Genomic DNA, 17,554 nt, shown 5'->3' with positions numbered 1-17,554 from the left:
TGTTTTAAAACCCAACAAGGTCAAAAAGTTAATCGTGTAACCACGACAAGTGGCATAATGAAAAAGTGCGAATAGAAGCTTTCTAAAAAAAAAAAAAAAGGAGGTCTTGGATTCAATACTTTATAAGCTATGAATTAGCTTGATCATGGAAAGTCACCAGTAGGGTGAAATTTCCAACTAACCTCTGTCTTGCTTGGTAAGAGTGGATGATCGTGGTTCGCCATCAGTTGTCCTTTTTTTTAATTTTTTTTAATTTTAAGTTACTCTAGTGTAGAGAATATATTTTGGTCACTAAAGAACAAATGAAAAATATATTGCATATACGAGTAGTGATATTCTGATTTAAAAAGTAGTAATATTGTGTAAAGAACATTGTTTAACTCTTTATATGTGTAACACAGGTCATTTCTTCTCGTCCATGAATGACATTAAAATCATGTTTCTCACACGTACGTACCCATTTGATTTTAGAGAGGTTTTGAATATGGTTGTTTGAATTTAGGCTGATATGGGGAAATTAATATAAACTTTGACTAACAAAATACTACCAAAAAATGGTTTTATGCACAAAAAGTGCAACTCTAGTGCCGATGAAGTTTTATGACTGAAGTCTAATTAAAAAGTATGTGACAAAAAAGGGTCCGGTGACTTGGGATTTGGATTTAGTAAATTCTAGCCGTGTTTAAGAGATAATTTAAACTACATATTAATAGAAGGGAGCTTTATATATAAAGATAAAAAATTTCATTATATTTCAATGAACTCTACTAGTTTTTAAACATGTCAAAGAGAGATAAAAACCTAAAAACAACTAAAACCCAGCCCAAAAACATAAAAATAACGTTTTAATATTATCCATACCCTTAAGGCCTTAGGGGTATTAACAGAACCCAACCCTCACAACTCTAACAAAATTAATATGTATCATAAGCTCATCGCATCCTTGATTATTTCTACAGATCAGTTTTGAAACTATATGTTGAATCAATTTGTATCATTTACTACTAGAATCAGTTCAACCCGTTATCGACTATTTTTGCAGAATCAGTTTAACTCGTCCTCGATAATTTTTTCAGAATTAGTTCAACCTGTCTTTAACAATTTTTGTAGTTTTACAAAATCAGTTCAACCTGTCTTCGACCATTTTGCATAATCAGTTCAACCCGTCATAGACCATTTTTACAGAATCTGTTCAAACCGTCATCGACCATTTTTGCAGAATCAGTTCAATTCGTCTTCAACCGTTTTGTAGAATAAGTTCAACCCCATCCTCGACCATTTTTGCATAATCAGTTCAACTTGTCCTTGACCATTTTTTTTGCAAAATCAGTTCAACTCGTCTTCAACCATTTTTGCAGAATCATTTCAATCCATCCTCGACCATTTTGCAGTTCAATCCGTTCTCGACCATTTTGCAAAATCAATTCAATCCGTCCTTGGCCATTTTTGCAGAATCAGTTCAATTCGTCATCGATCATTTTTGCAAAATTAATTCAACCCCATCCTCGACCATTTTTGCAGAATTAATTCAACTCGTCTTCGAACATTTTTGCAGAATCAGTTCAACCCGTTTTCGACCAATTCAGCCTGTTCTTGACTATTTTTGCAGAATCAGTTCAACCCGCCATCGACCATTTTTGCAAAATTAGTTCAAACTATCTTTGATCATTTTTGCAAAATCAGTTCAATCCATCTTCGACAATTTTTGCAAAATCAGTTCAAACTATATTTGACCATTTTTGCAGAATTAGTTTCAAATAACTTGTCCCTAGTAAAAATTATTGAGTTAACACAGCTGTGCTAATTTAGGTAAATAGTAAACAAAGAGAGATCCTTGAATCCTGTCGAGTTGATGACGAAAATCTAATTTCTATTCCAAGCCAAAATTTTGCTACCACCACTATACTATGTCATTAGAGTTTTAACTTTCTTCCCCCTCCATAACACTTTATGGAGTTGAATGGTAATATGTATAACATTGAGAAATAATAATAATATTAAAAAATTTAATAAAAAAAAAATTTGTGAGTAGTTTTGTCGTTAAGTCTCAATGCTTTTTCTCACACTGACTAAACTACTATGGTTATAATAATGATATATAAGTATTTGCACCAACATATCCACCACTGTGGGCTCCCCATCAACCATAAGTGTTAATGACCTTGCTTCCAGTAAGACCTGCATCACGCATGTCCAACTTGCAATCTACAATGATTGTCGTTCCAAGCATTGGATAGATTTTGACCAGTATTTGATGTTGTTCCCAACACCATTTGTGTTTAATTCAAGCTAACTTCTCTGCTGACAAATGGAATGACAGTGCATAAAGTCGTTTTTGTCGATGAAGCCTTCCTCTCGAGTCTATTTAATTCAGCAAACACAATTTATATATTTGTTGTGAACAACCTAGATAAGTGAATTCCTTCACTAATTGAGATGCCAAAACATGAACCACATATCATGCATTACTTGATCGATGCAGTCATGATGGATAAGAAGGGCCATGAAATTGAAGAGGTTGCCTATGGTGACCTTACTCTTTTCTTAGCTATTTCATCAAACAGTTATGGTGTGTGCATATAAGACTTTTGGAGGTATTTTTACGCACTTTATTTGCACACAAAATCTCAATCCACCCATCATAATATGCAGAATTGAATTTCGCATAAGCATATCTAATCAAACAATAAAAGAACTTTGTTTTTTATTTTTTTTTATTTTTTGTGGAAATTAAGAAAAAGAGCATTTGATTTCGAGCCAATTGTTGCAGGCTTGGGACATCCAACAAATATGTACATTCACCATTAACGAGGCACTGGTTTGGGGCATTTGACTCCGAGCCAGTTTATGTAATATCACCTTTAACTAGGTGCAGTCTGGCAGAAATAGTGCTGGCGGTGGCAAGGAAGCTACAACTAGGAGGTGGTGATGGCGACCATGGGAGAAGGTGAGAGAAACAATGGATGAAAGGAGATAAAAGTGTGAAGACATTACTAGTATAGAGGATATTTTCGTAATTTACACTCAAAACAAAAAAAGCCTTGCGATATCATGTTTTGCAAATATTAACTTTTGTCCATTCTTGAATTGTTTAAAAAAGTGTTGTTTCAATATATAATTAAGTATTAAAATTATACTCTATGTGTAATTTTTCATTAATACAAAGGAACTTTATATATAGAGACAAAAGATGAAAAATATTATTTAGTCTTTTATTACAACAAAAAAGTTAAAGACAGTAATGTAATTTTACAAAACAAAATTTTTTTCTTGTTTGTTTAAATATTGCCTACATGTAATTTTGACGTATTTAATTTTAAAAATTAAACCTTTCTGTCTCCTCACTCATGCGTTCTCGCTCACTCCCTTTCTTTCTCCTTCAAATTAGAAACAAAAAATAAAAAATTATAATAAAAACTTCCAGTAAAAAGGAAATTAATGATTAATTACTGGATTATATGACAATAAAAGTCCAAAAGTCCTCCTGACATGGTCAGAGGATATGATATGCTGCTGTGGCTCCTGCTGCTGCAACGAACAGTTATTGTCTGTCACTCAGATACGACTCTGATGGTCTCTAGTCGTACAACCCTAGGGCTGCTCTCTCAGGGAAGCGTGCAGGTCATGTGACCAGCAAACACGCAGAAGTTTGAAGAAAATGAAAAGTTCTTGGCCTCCAAGCATACTGATTTGGCTCTGCAATTCCGGCTGGTCATATTTCGGAGCAGAAAATAATAATTGGGATCATGAAAATATTTTGTGGGAATTGAAAAGCTAATGGGAATTTTTATTGTGTGAATTTGTGTCATTATCAAATAAATATAAAAAACAAATTAATACTCGTATTTGAATACATAATGTAAAAATGTATGCACCACCATACATTACTTGTAAATTGGGTAATACTAGGGATACTAATTGTATTGATTAAATTTATAAACTAAATGACATGTCATTAATAAAAAATAAGCACGTTAATCAATACTTAAGTAACATCAACTTTAATATCATTTGATTTACAAAATTAGTCTCCCTAACATTACTCCTTGTCAATTAAAAGACTAATCACATCCATTGACATTGTTGCAAGAGTTTGATACAACTGATCAAGGTATAACTAAGCTTAGCGATACTCCATTTCTCATTCACAAATATGCATAAATGACTTACAAAAAGTTTGAAAATAAATATTTTTTTATATAATATGTTAAACTGTGATAAATATTTATGGCATGTTTACTTAGTAGATTTGAACATGAAATTTCGAGTGCAAGGGTGAAAGCTTTTAATTAACGGAGTTACAAATTAGTTGTATTTATTTTAGAGTTAAATATTATTAAAGAGTGAGTGCATACATTTACTTTTAATTACATTCACATTTACTAGTTACATCTCTATTCGTTACAAAGATAGGTCCCACATACAAAAGATCTGCATGAATGAAATCCAACTTTATTAGAGTGATAGTCAACCAAGTAATTAGTGTAAAATCAGATACAAAAGCATTGCTGTTAGTCTTGAAACGTGAAAGAAAATTGTAACTTGGTAAGTAAGTTGGTGATAAAAATGGTTTTGGGATTTGGATTAAAAGTCATAACGTACGTGCCTAACATCTCTCCCTCTAATTGCTTGTACTTAATGATCATCGACACTCTTGTCACGCTTTTAGGACCGAAACGGACAACAGCGCGCAGCACACAGCTCTGAGCAAACAGAGAGAGAGAGAGAGAGAGAGAGAGAGAGAGAGAGAGAGAGAGAGAGGGAGCCTCTGAGTTTTTGAGCTCCCCCTACCCCTCGAAGGTTCAAGCTTTTTCCTTCCTCTCCACCATCAACAGCCATGGCTAGCGCCGGAGGAGGCCCCAAAAAGACAGATGACTTCCAGCCTCACCCCATCAAGGACCAGCTTCCCGGTGTCGACTTCTGTGTCACCTCCTCTCCCCCATGGCGTACCCCCTCTCTCTCTAACATGCACACACACACAGAGCATTAACCTGTTTCCATCACATTACATTTACCATGGATCATAGGAGAAAGTTTCCATTTTTTTCTATGATGGTATTTTTACATCTTCTGAGTTTTTGGGCAATGTCAGTTTTGTTTGGTTGCCAAGTAAAAAACTGGGTCGTAAGAAAAGAAAATGGTTTTCCAGAGATTAGTTTGCGTGTGTGAGAAAATAAAATGAAACAAACTCTGATAAAGTTGCTTCCTTTATACTAACATGGTATTTTTTTCTCTCTCGATAATCGCATGAATTACCCTTTCTGTGTTTCAGTGTTTTCTCTAGAATCTCTTAAAATTTTCTCAGTTTACGCCTCTCTTTTTCTCGTTTTCCTGCATTTGCCGGGAAACCAGTCACCCATTAAAGCATTTTGTTTTTGGCTATGACCCTGTATTTTATATTCTGTTTTCATTTTCCCTCCTATTTTTTCTTCGTTTCCTGCTAAAAAGATTGTCTTTTGTTGCACTATTTGCTAACACTTGTTTGATTGAATGCAGCTGAAGCCATACTTCTGGGATTCCAGCATTTCCTGGTAATGCTTGGGACCACTGTGTTCATCCCCACATTACTTGTCCCTCTCATGGGTGGTGGCAATGTAAGACCTCCTTATACCCCCAAATTTACAAATAAATTTGCTTCCTTCTTCTGATTTATTTGCTCGTAGTGTTTATATTTCTAACAGAAGTTTCTATGTTTTTTGTGTTAATAGGTGGAGAAGGCTGAAGTGATTGAAACAATCCTCTTTGTTGCTGGGATCAACACACTCTTGCAGACTTGGTTCGGGACTCGGCTTCCGGTGGTCATGGGGGCCTCATATGCCTTCATCATCCCTGCTGTCTCCATTGCGTTGTCCAGGAGGTTCGATGTCTACATAGACCCCCACCGGGTTGGTGTCCCACAATTTTTACATTTTCCTTTTTTCGTGGATTTTAGCCTTCTGTTGGACTCTAGGAAAGAATGTGTGGATGGTAAAGAAGGGTTTACATAAAAATGGCTACCGTTTACTATTTTGTTTTGACATAGAGGCACTCTAATGCATATGATTTCCGGGGTTTTGAGTTTTTTCATACTTACACTCATTGTTATCTGTGAATGTTTTCTTTAGAGGTTTAAGGAAACCATGAAAGCAGTGCAAGGAGCAATTGTGATTGCATCTCTCTTGCAGGTGATCTTTGGTTTTCTTGGGTTCGTGAGAATTTTTGGGAGGTAAGCTGGAGCGGCGGTGAAGCCAAAATTAGAATTTCTTGATGTGATTTTGTAGTTATTACTTTGTCTAAGAAAGAACTTGATTATTGATGTGGCTTGTGCAGGTATCTTAGTCCTCTCTCTGCAGTTCCCCTTGTAACGCTTACTGGACTTGGGTTCTTTGCACTTGGTTTCCCTCAGGTAACATTCTGAACCAATCATTGTGGTACTGCTCAGTGCAAATAATTGGTTTGTAAGAAAGAAATTGAAGAGCTCCTGGAAGTTGGAACCTTTAGTGGTCAATTCATGATGTTAAATCTCAAATATCATTTCTATGAAAAATGATAGTATTTAGTCTCGGGAGCTTTTAGGCACTACTTTAAACTTGGGTTTGATATTACTTAACTCAGACCTCCTTTAAGCTTCTCTGTCAACTACATGTCGGTATTACTTTGTTTTGATTTGTTTTTTCTTTCTGTTTGATGGTTGCAGCTGGCAAAATGTGTTGAAATTGGATTACCAGCACTGATCCTTGTGGTTTTCATATCACAGGTGGGCAATGTCCTGAATGATCATTTTCATGCAGACATCTTCAATTTAATTTTCAATATCTCATGTTAAAAATATGCATATCTACTCTTACTAATAGTCTCTTCTGATATTTGACCATTGTTACTGCAGTACACGATGAAGTTAAAACCGCCTATATTTGGTCGATTTGCCGTACTGTTTACTGTTGCGATTGTATGGACATATGCAGAAATTTTAACAGCAGCTGGTGCGTATAAGAAAAGATCTTATGCAACTCAAATTAGTTGCCGTACTGATCGTTCAGGGCTGATTAGCGCTGCTCCTTGGTAAACTTCAACTTCTAGCTAGCATTTGCATTTCATGCAAGAAGCACCTGTACTGACATTTTCAATCGATCATTCATGTTTTTTGTGTTAGTGCTCAACCATTCATGGCTAATGCTAATGGATTTGTTTCCCCATACGATTGTTCTGTAAGAGAGTTGTCGATAACAGTTTACTTCAGCGGGAAACACTTGTTTGCAATGAAAATTGAGACGTGCAATTATATGACCCCAAATACAGGATACAGTCAATAGAGAAATTGTTGGAGGTGGATTATTTGAAACAATCAAACATGTTCTAGTTATGCACTTTGCAATGATGATCTTCATGCTTTTCAATATTTCTGAAGAACAATTCCTGTTTTGAGTAACCATGGGATCTTGTTTTCCTTTTTCTGTTAGAGAAAGCTGTTCTAGTTATACCGTGTTTCCGCAAATATGTTGTGGGTGTTTTCCATGTTCTGAAGAAAACTTCCTGTTTTGAGTTACTATAAGATCAAACTTAAGCCTAATTATCATAGTGCACTTGCTGAGGCACCATAAACGATTACGTCCACTCTTATCTCTTGGTTTCATGCTCCAGAAGTTTACTCCTGCATTGCTAGATGCTGGATCATTGTAATGTAATTCATGATTTTAATCAAACAGTATGCCATTCAACAACGTTTTCTCTTCCACCATGTGCAGGATAAGGATTCCCTATCCGTTTCAATGGGGGCGTCCTGATTTTAATGCTGGAGATATTTTTGCAATGATGGCTGCAGCTTTCGTTGCCATTATTGAGGTAAGACTTATGAATTTCTTTCTTGTTTGTTTAACGAATTGCCTATTCTAGTTTTGATAATTCAAGACTGAATTTACGAAGGCAGATGTTTATTTTGCATATACACATAAAGTAGACCAGGCATCTTTATTACGATTTCTTGAGGAAACTTGTATTAATATGCCTTCATAGATGGCTGTCTTGACGTTTTATGCGAAGAATAAATATGACATTCTCATCTTAAGCTAATGTTATCTTTTGACTTGAAATATGTTTCTCAGTGAAAGGTTTATAAAATGAATACACATTGCTTTTCATTCGCGCTGACATATTTTTACTCCCCATTCATTTGGGGCAGTCTATAGGTACATTTATTGCTGCGTCAAGATATGGGAGTGCCACCCCTATACCACCTTCTGTTATCAGCAGAGGTGTTGGCTGGCTGGTAGGAAGTGGTCCGATTGAATTCTAATGTTAATCACATCTTTATAGTTGTGGCAATGAAAAACTTATTTCGTCTTGTAAAATTTCAGGGCGTAAGCACTTTTCTGGATGGAATATTTGGCTCGGTATCTGGCTCCACTGCTTCAGTGTGAGTATTTAACTTATGCAATTATGATGTCTTTTGTTGTAGAATTATGGAATAAGGACCTATGCTTCTCTGACTCAATTTTACAGTTTGCCTGCATATAATTCTGAAGAACAATAATATGAATCACTGTTCTGAATCCATATTACAAGTGCCCCATGGTTGCTTAGTTTTAGGCATTGACGGCGTGGGCACCTTAGTTGTAGGCTTGTAGAGCTCTGCGTTAACAGAAAACTCATCTAAAGAAGAAAGAAACTATAATCGTTAACCGAAAGAAAAAGAGAAAGCAACTGTGATCTAATGATCCTACCCTAATTTTCTAGTGAAAATGCTGGCCTTCTGGGAATGACACGGGTTGGAAGTCGGAGAGTAATTCAGATAGCAGCAGCCTTTATGCTCTTCTTCGCAGTATTAGGTAGAGTATTCTGTTTTACTCATTCAACAATATAAACTATATTCATAACTTTGTTTGCATTATCTAGTATGAGTGTGTCATTAATTATGTCATGCGCAGGAAAATTTGGGGCTTTTCTTGCTTCGATACCAATGCCAATTTTCGCTGCATTGTATTGCGTCCTCTTCGCCTATGTTGGTATGCATTTCGTTCCTAAATCATAATTATGACTATGTATTGTTGATTTTCCGCTTTTGAGTTTATGTGGACTGAATACTTAATGTATCTCAGTTTAGTGTCTATGCTCCTTCAGAGTTCACATATTAGATTTATATTTTGCAATGTCGATAGTGATATACGTTGCATGGTGTGCAGCTTCTGCTGGTCTTGGTTTGCTCCAGTTCTGCAACCTAAACAGCTTTAGGACGATGTTCATTGTAGGCTTTTCTATCTTCATGGGTCTTTCGGTGACAGAATACTTTCATGAGTACCACTTGATTTCTGATCGCGGTCCTGTTCACACTCGTTCCATTTGGGTGAGTAGTTTTAATGGCAACTTATCTGCACAGCTTGAAAGTTGTCTTACACATAACTCTCTGCTAACTCATGAATGTTGCTTATTTGAAACTGCAGTTCAACAATATCGTTGAAGTAATTTTCTCGTCTCCAGCAACCGTTGGCATCATTGTCGCTTTGTTCTTGGACTCAACTGTCAGCCGTGGACACAGCACAACTCGGAGAGACAGTGGTAGGCACTGGTGGGAAAAGTTTCAGAATTTCAACACAGATACCAGGAGTGAAGAGTTCTACTCACTGCCCTACAACCTCAATAGGCATTTCCCTTCAGTTTGATTCTGAGCAGCGTTCCACTCCATCCGATACCTCTGATCGATGAAAAGCTCTCATAGCGGAAACTAAAAAGGAAGAGTATCTTTTGTTTTGACGTCGAGCGTGACGAAGGAAAAAAATGATACGTACCGGAGTGTTTTGGAATGGGGATACCATACGGTAGTTGAACACACTCTAAGCTTGTAATTATGCTCTTACAGCTGATAACTTATCATGGAAAACATCTAATTACTGATATTTCAAGAATTTGATATGTTATGAAGAGAACTACTTAATTTATATATTGGAATTGTTATCTCTTTCTGTTTTGGATCTATTTTCTATGGCATTAGAGATCTATTAATCTGATGCCTTTTGCCTTGTTCTGGTGTGAAACATTTAAGGATGTAAGGTGCCGGTGTCTCAAAACCATCACGCGTCACCACGTTTTTCACTTTTCACATGATGTTGCATGATTGGATTGGAAGGCTATTTTGCTTAGTGTCCTCGTTTCATGTATCAAACCCAGGAAGCAAAATGGAATCCAGGTAACCAATTGAGAACAAAAATCCAAACCCAAAACTAGCGGTGAACTTTGGTATCCAAAAAGAAGAACCAACTAAAATTACGTAGAAATCAATATATGCAATTCTTGTTCCAAAGTTGAAAAGGTTACAAGTTCGAATTCATCTCTCTGTTTGGATAAATATTAAAAAATAAAAAATAAAAAAAAATCACATCCCTGATTCCGGGGGTGAAGTGGTATCCAAGTCACAAGGCCGCTGGTGTCAATTCCGTGTTTCTTGTGGTCAGCAGTTTTGCTTATTGGTGTTGCTGCCAAAGCAGGCGCAGTTGAAATTCATCAAAAAATAAGGCACGGTTGAAATTCATCAAAGCAAGCTCATTTTTTTTGTACTACGTCAATGACTTTCTCGTGTTACTTCACTCCAAACTTGTAAGAGCATCTTCAAAAAAGATGTCAAATACAATATGTGAAAATTTTATTTAATGACTGATATGACAAATTGAATACAAGTGCTAAATTCCTTTTTTTTTTTTTTTTTTTTTTTTCAATGGATGTGTCAAATATTTATTTTATTATTTTATTGGATCCAGAATTACATTAACTATTAAAAAATAATCAAAATTAATTTTTATTTTTATTCTATTGGTTGTTAATAATTGGATCCATGCATTAAAAAATTAAATAAAATATATTTGACTCCTTTGTTTGCTGTAAAAAAAGACAGAAGGAAGGAGTCAAATGACTCAACTGCCACATCATATAAGAGTCAAATGACTCAACTGCCACATCATATATGACATATTCGTTGGAGAACACCTGAATGTCTTTTAATCATATTTAGCATATTTGACACTCATTTGAAGATGGTCTAACCTTTGTGTTTCACTTTTCCGTCCAAGCTGCACATTTTGCTTACATTTTATCCAAGAGTGATTCTTGCACTCTTCTTTTCACCTTTAGCATTTCTATGTTTTTCCTAGTTAGTCAATTGAATAGCTCAAATGAGAATGAATGTACATAATTAAGGAGAGATCTATTGATGCATGTCAATCTCACACTCCATTAGCCACTCACATCACCCACATGGTAGTGGGCGACGAATGATAGCATATTTATTGTCTCATTTTGCCCCAATTTATCGTTCTTTTCTTGACCAAGTTCGGTTATACTATTACTACCTATATTCTACTATACCTACGCTCCATTTCTTACCAATTTAGCTAATGCCGATTACTCGTTTCTCATTTCACCACCTATATATGTAAAGGGATCATTATTTAAAAAAAAAAAAAAGGATTAGGTGTGGGGCCCATTTCACTTCGAACTTCAACGATCCGAACCGATTATTTTGTAAGTCTCGACTCATAGATTATTTTTGCAAAATTTCAATTCAATCCGAAATCATTTGCCTATTTAATTATCTAGATAAAATTTTATTGTTTCTTATATAACAAAGTATTCGTTAATTTTTTTGAATCCAATTAGGTATCTTATATATATAGGAAGCTTTTAAGGGAAGCGATCCCCATTTTATTTTATTTTATTTTTATAAAAACGGAGTTTAGTTATGGAGTCCCCACCACATCGAACTTTAACAATCCGAACCATCTATTTTTCAAGTTGTACCTCATATATCATCCTTACAAAATATTAATCAAATCAGAAATTTTTAAGACATCTAATTGGATTCAAAGAAATGAACGAATAATTTGTTATACAAAAAAATAATGAAATTTGATCTTGATAATTAAATAGGCAAATAATTTTGAATTGAATTGAATTTTTGTAAGGATGATCTATGAATCAAGACTTACAAAGTACACTGTCTTGAAATTTGATGTGAAGTGGGCCCCACACCTAATCCTTACTTTTTTTTTCAAAAAACCGAAAATCCCTTTGCATAATGGACCTGTGTGTATGTATATAATTATTTTTTTTTACCTTTAAAAAGATAACGGTGAATGGCTTGGTTTATTTCTATACACATGAAATGTCTCATAATGTAAATAAGCTAGGGTGAACAAAAGAAGGGCTAGGACTAAACCAAGTTATTACTCCAATCTCACCCCCAATGTATTAGAAATAGGATTCTCTCATTCAATATAAGCTCACTGGATAATTTTTTAATTGTAAAGATTCAGATCTATAACGTTTGAGTTTATAGCTCAATCGATACTCATTCATTTACTACTAAGCCACTATTTAGGGGCTTCGGGTCTGCTGTCCCATTTTGTGTGTCTCTTTGCTAATATTTTAACATGTCTCCTAACTTCACTATTGATAACTCTGGTAACTATTTTTATTTAACAACGTTCTCTTTTACATCCAAGTTCTAATTGCCATAATCTACAAATTTGATAATTAAAATACAGTTTGCATTAAAAAGTGTCAAAGTCCATGAAATACTTTTTTCAAATTTCACTAAACATTACAAAAACTTACATTTTAGTTATTTGTAATCATGTTTATGGCACTACTTCATATGAAATTTTTTTCTCCCTGAATATATATTGATGAACTCAATCGGATGAAAAATACTCAAAAGTTCAATATAAAGATGCATAATGCATCAATGGTTTAGGATCATCAACGTCGCTTATGAGCAAATGATTGTAGTATTTCTCGAAGAGTACTATAATTACGAATCCCAAATTAGTTCACCAATTTAATTCCTAAAAAACATGAAATTTCATAATTGACTTAAGAGTCGAAGTTCAGTATACATACCTAATTTGCTATACCTATACATCATTTAACGACCATACTTGAATAAATTTTGTGACTCTATCATTGTTGTTTGACAAAACATAATTTAGAAAAAGGTGCATCTCAATAGTCCGTCCTATCAAGATCATGGAATCGATTCAATGGTCCACAAGCACTAAAACGCAGAGCATCAAGCTTAAAAGCCTCTCTCTCTCTCTCTCTCTCTCCAACTAACGCACAGAACAGACAAACAAAATAAACACACAAAGCAAGATAGGAAAACCCAACATACACCCCCACGACACACCCATCAACCCAAAAACCTGTAAAACACACACGATGCCATTGCCCAGCAATGACCACCAAACCCACTACCCTCTCTCACCACCAATGTCTTCCTCTTCCTCCTCCTCCGCTCCCACCCTCTCCCCTGCCATCAGATGAGACCACCACCACCTCTATCCTCACCTGTCTCATCGACTCTGAGCCCAACCACATGCCCTCCCCAACCTACATCTCCCAGTTCCGCGACTCTACGATCGACATCATCGCCCGCCAGGACTCCATCAACTGGATCCTAAAAGTCTACGCCCACCACCGCTTTTCTCCCCTCACCGCCTTCCTCTCCCTCAACTACTTCGACCGCTTCCTCTTCTCCCACTCTCTCCCGGTAACACTTTCCAAGAATTAAAAAAAAAAAAAAAAAACGTATTTTCGAATGCTGACGTGTCTGACCCTTGACTTTTTAATACATTTCATGTTTTGTGGCAGCGACATAGCGGGTCGTGGCCGTTTCAGCTGCTGTCCGTCGCGTGTTGCCTTTGTCTTTAGCCGCAAAAATGGAGGCGCCAAACGTCCCGTTCATCCTGGACCTCCAAATCTTCGAGCCCAACGGTCCAGCGGATGGAGCTCCGGGTCATGGGGATTCTCAATTGGAGGCTCCGATCCATCACCCCCTTCGATTTCCTCCACCATTTTGTCTCCGACCTCCCCTCATCGTCCTCCTCTCTCCTCTCAGCCTCCTCCGATTTAGTTCTCAGCACCATTCTTGGTATTTAACTGATTCACTACCCGATTAATAAAGCCCATTCATTTTATTTTGTTTTCTGGATTTTTTGCGTTTTTGATGTTTTCTCAGTGAATGATTTCTTGGGTTTCTCTCCATCGACGATTGCGGCGGCCGCTGTGCTCTGCGCCGCCGGTTTAAGCGTTGATTTTGCGGCGGATGGATATCGCCAAGGGGCGCCGTTTTTCTACGAGACAGTGAACAAAGTATAGTATTTGCCGCGGGTGTTTTTGCAATTTATGATTTTTTCGGGGCTGTGTTGTGAATAATTAATTTTTCGGTTTAGTCAGAATCGAAGAGTTGGGACATAGAAACCTGTGAAGAGAAATCTCGCGGTAATATTTCTTTTCTCATGGAGGAGTACCTGCTCGACACGTTGTCCGTGTTCCCACCATAAACAGCCAAGTATCGGATCGGCGCCGTCGGCTCCAGGCTGTCCAATCGGCGTGCTCGATGCGGCTGCTTGTTCAAGCTGCGACATTCGGTCCGAGAATCCCGAATCTACCATCCAAGCAGAGCGGTCAACCAAGCGGCTCCGACCCTCCGCTGCCTCCGATGTACAGCCCCCGTAAATAGAAATAGCCGGAGAATTCAAGGAGCCGCCTATTGAATTATTCCCTCCACCATCTCTTTAAATTTTTGTCCTTACATTTTTTTTGGATGACATTTTCATTATAAGATGGACGGTCGGGATTAGAGAGTTCATAAATTATAATTGATAAGTGACGAGTCAATTTCATATTATATATTTTACCATGTTCTTAGTATTAATTTATTGGTTATTTTGTGAGAAATTTGATACTTTAAGGGGATGTATTCAATTGAGATTTTAAGAGATTTTAATTCTTTTAATGAATCTAGCGGTATTCAATCAGAATTTTAAGTGATTCTCTAAAATTCAAGGTGTATTCAATTAGAATTTTAAGATAGTTTATTAAAAACCTTAGAAATCCGGGTGTATTCAATTAGGATTTTAAAGAAGTTTATAACATATTTTAAAGAATTTGAGAAAGTTGAGGAATTAGAGGGAATTTGAGAGATTTCGTAGTGTATTTTAAGCATTCACAAATCTCACCTCTCCCCATGAGATTTCGAGGGAATTGAATCAAAATTTTATATGGAATCTCTACAAATCAATTAAACTCCATAAAAATCCATGGATTTATAAATCCATTAAAGTCGATCAAATTCTCAATTGAATACACCCCTCTAAATTATATTTCCAATGTAAGACATTCTACTTCCTCTGGAGCAAAAAGTAGTCAAACGGATAAATTTTGGAGTGATTCTAATCGGAGGATGTTCGTAAGTCTGTTGACTTGTTTGTGTCAAAGTTTTAGATTTTTCTACCAAGGGTATTTTTATGACGACGAAATAAAGGAACAGTGCACAATGCTGTCAAAGTGATGTTTTGGGCTTATGTGGGCTTTTTGGTGTCCAAGATGATGTCTTTTGGGTTCGAGGCCTTCTGTAATTATGTTCGGGACATCTTAAGCTTTAGTTTTAGTTGTTTTGGGCCTGTTTTAGAGCCCTGAAGATCTAGAAACGTGGCTGTTTTGAGGCTGTGCAGATTTTGGGCGAATTTTACTAGTCAATTTAAAATTTTGTTTCCTAATTTATTTTAATTTATTTGGTTTCCTAGTATTATTCTAAGACCTTTTCTAGGTTGGATTTTATTTTTCAGTAGTATAAATCAGGCTTTTTAGCCATTAGGGTTTAGAGGAGAAAAGGGGGGAGAGGGGAGAAGAACACATAATTTTTGGAGAACTTTGCTAGGCTTTGATGATTTGTATTTCAAGGTGCTTTCTATCCTTGTTTTTAATAATATTTTGGTTTATGATTGTTCGTAACTAAATTCCATTTGCTAGGCCGAGGCCATGAGCCTTAACAATAATATGTAGTTTCTTTTCAATTTGCTTATGATATCTATGCATGCAGGTTTGAATTATTGATCATCAGTTTAAATTATCTAATTGTTTTGATGCTTGATCACCATTATGATATTTAGAAAAGTAATTTGATGCAATTTTGGTCGGAGGTCGGTCCCTGAAATTGACGAAGGCTTCTTGTGGTTAATATGTGCAAGTTCACTTACGATGAATACCACGTCTTAAGGGTTGTATGATTTTTCAAAAGGTTTCACAAAAATTAATGAGTTATACATGTTTAGATTTGATCTGAATACCACAAACGGGTTGCATGTTTGATATATGCTCTATGTTAGGGGTCCAAGTAGGCATATATTAGGAAAACCTAACCTTCAAATATGCATGTGTAAGTCATAAGTAATTGGAAGAACTACATAAGATTGTTAAGATGACGGTGGAACTCTAGTGCTTAAATAGATTTTCAAATTATTTTCTTTTGTTTTATTTACCTTGCCAATTTATTTAATTGTTTTTAATTAAATTGGTTTTTAATATTTTAGGTCATTAAATCAACCTCTTACAAACTTTATTTTCAAATAATTAATTAAGATTTGGTTTTAACATAAATTATTTATTCAATCTATGTAGAAACGACCTTACTTGAGTTGCTATACTACGATAACATTGTACTCTTGCAAGTATTTTTAAGTGTTTTTATCACTACTTTGGCAGGTGGTAAAAATCCTATCAGGAAATTGGCGCTGCTGCTGGGGATTTGTTTTAAATAATTTGTGTTTAACAACTCTTAGTTTATTTTTGTACATATCTTTTTATCTACTTGATTTTTATTTTTTTTAGGTAACAATTTGTTCATTTTGAAAGTATTGCAGCAATGAATTGGTTTGGATCCTCACAGGGAGCACCCACAGTTTGTGCTATTTGCAATTTGAATACTCATGATGTTATGTATTTTCCTCAACAACAATATTTTCTAGAGTTTGTGCAGCACCATATTAATATAAGGAACAATTTTCAAAGGCCTAGGTGAGATTCATACTCAAATTTTTATCCATCATGGCCAGAGCATCAAAATCCTATTTGGCAGTGTATTCAAACATCCCAATGTGTGGAGGGCTATAATAACATGCTGGGAGATATTGAAATTGAAGAGCCATCAAGGTTTGACTCATGCACAACGGAGGAAACATAAGCTATTGATCCTAACATATCCCCAAAACACATTCTTTCCCAGATCTATATGCCACACATACAATATCCTGAGGCTGCAAAGCAACCAACAAAGTTGCATGAAGGCATTGAAATTGACATGTTTGAAGGGGTTATTCATACAAATTCAAAATCTGATCCAACACATGACCAACACTTGACAAATCTACTAGATTTTGATACAGGGCAAACAGCTAAAGATAAAATAATTTTTGCTGCTGTGATAGACAGTGCACCTGCACATCCAATCAAACTCAAAGAAATTCAAGATGAGTCCTATGAACAGGATAAGTTTTATGTGGGAATGAAGAAAAAGTTTAATGGTAGCCTTATTCTTCGTCAAGAACTTCAGCCTGTCCAGAAATTGTGGGTGTTAAATACAAGGTTTAAGTTAGCTCATTGGAGACACAAGCCTCACTGGAAAGGGTCCTATTTGACTACAAAGATTCATTCACATAGAAGGTCAAATATGAAGGATTCAAACACTCACCTGAAACACATAATTGATAAACATCTCATTCCGTACCTACTTTTGTCCTATGAAGCTTCT

The 17,554-nt window shown here is 35.8% G+C and overlaps 1 protein-coding gene and 1 pseudogene across 1 annotated transcript; both read left to right on the top strand.

Moving 5' to 3' along the window:
- The first annotated feature begins 4,583 nt into the window (after nucleotides 1-4,583).
- On the top strand, nucleotides 4,584-9,940 carry LOC137726365 (nucleobase-ascorbate transporter 4-like). The gene is made up of 14 exons (XM_068465285.1): nucleotides 4,584-4,946; nucleotides 5,497-5,594; nucleotides 5,709-5,885; nucleotides 6,105-6,205; nucleotides 6,310-6,385; nucleotides 6,677-6,736; nucleotides 6,866-7,041; nucleotides 7,725-7,821; nucleotides 8,159-8,245; nucleotides 8,334-8,392; nucleotides 8,713-8,804; nucleotides 8,904-8,981; nucleotides 9,159-9,319; nucleotides 9,417-9,940. The coding sequence occupies exons 1-14, from the start codon at nucleotides 4,838-4,840 to the stop codon at nucleotides 9,633-9,635; spliced, it is 1,590 nt and encodes a 529-aa protein (XP_068321386.1). The 5' UTR covers nucleotides 4,584-4,837; the 3' UTR covers nucleotides 9,636-9,940.
- Nucleotides 9,941-13,155: 3,215 nt separating this feature from the next.
- LOC137724912 (cyclin-D1-1-like) lies at nucleotides 13,156-14,481 on the top strand (annotated as a pseudogene).
- Nucleotides 14,482-17,554: the final 3,073 nt, after the last annotated feature.

The sequence above is a fragment of the Pyrus communis genome, chromosome 2 (assembly GCF_963583255.1).
Source record: "Pyrus communis chromosome 2, drPyrComm1.1, whole genome shotgun sequence".
NCBI classification, from domain to species: Eukaryota; Viridiplantae; Streptophyta; class Magnoliopsida; order Rosales; family Rosaceae; genus Pyrus; species Pyrus communis.
The sequence above is the reverse complement of the archived record's forward strand: the minus strand, read 5'-3'. Positions and strand labels throughout refer to the sequence as shown.

Coding starts and splice junctions, on each gene's coding strand:
- LOC137726365 (XM_068465285.1), top strand. CDS start 4,838: ATGGCTAGCGCCGGAGGAGGCCCCAAAAAGACAGATGACTTCCAGCCT. Junction 6,206..6,309: donor TTCGTGAGAATTTTTGGGAG/GTAAGCTGGAGC, acceptor TGGCTTGTGCAG/GTATCTTAGTCCTCTCTCTG. Junction 8,805..8,903: donor GCTCTTCTTCGCAGTATTAG/GTAGAGTATTCT, acceptor TGTCATGCGCAG/GAAAATTTGGGGCTTTTCTT.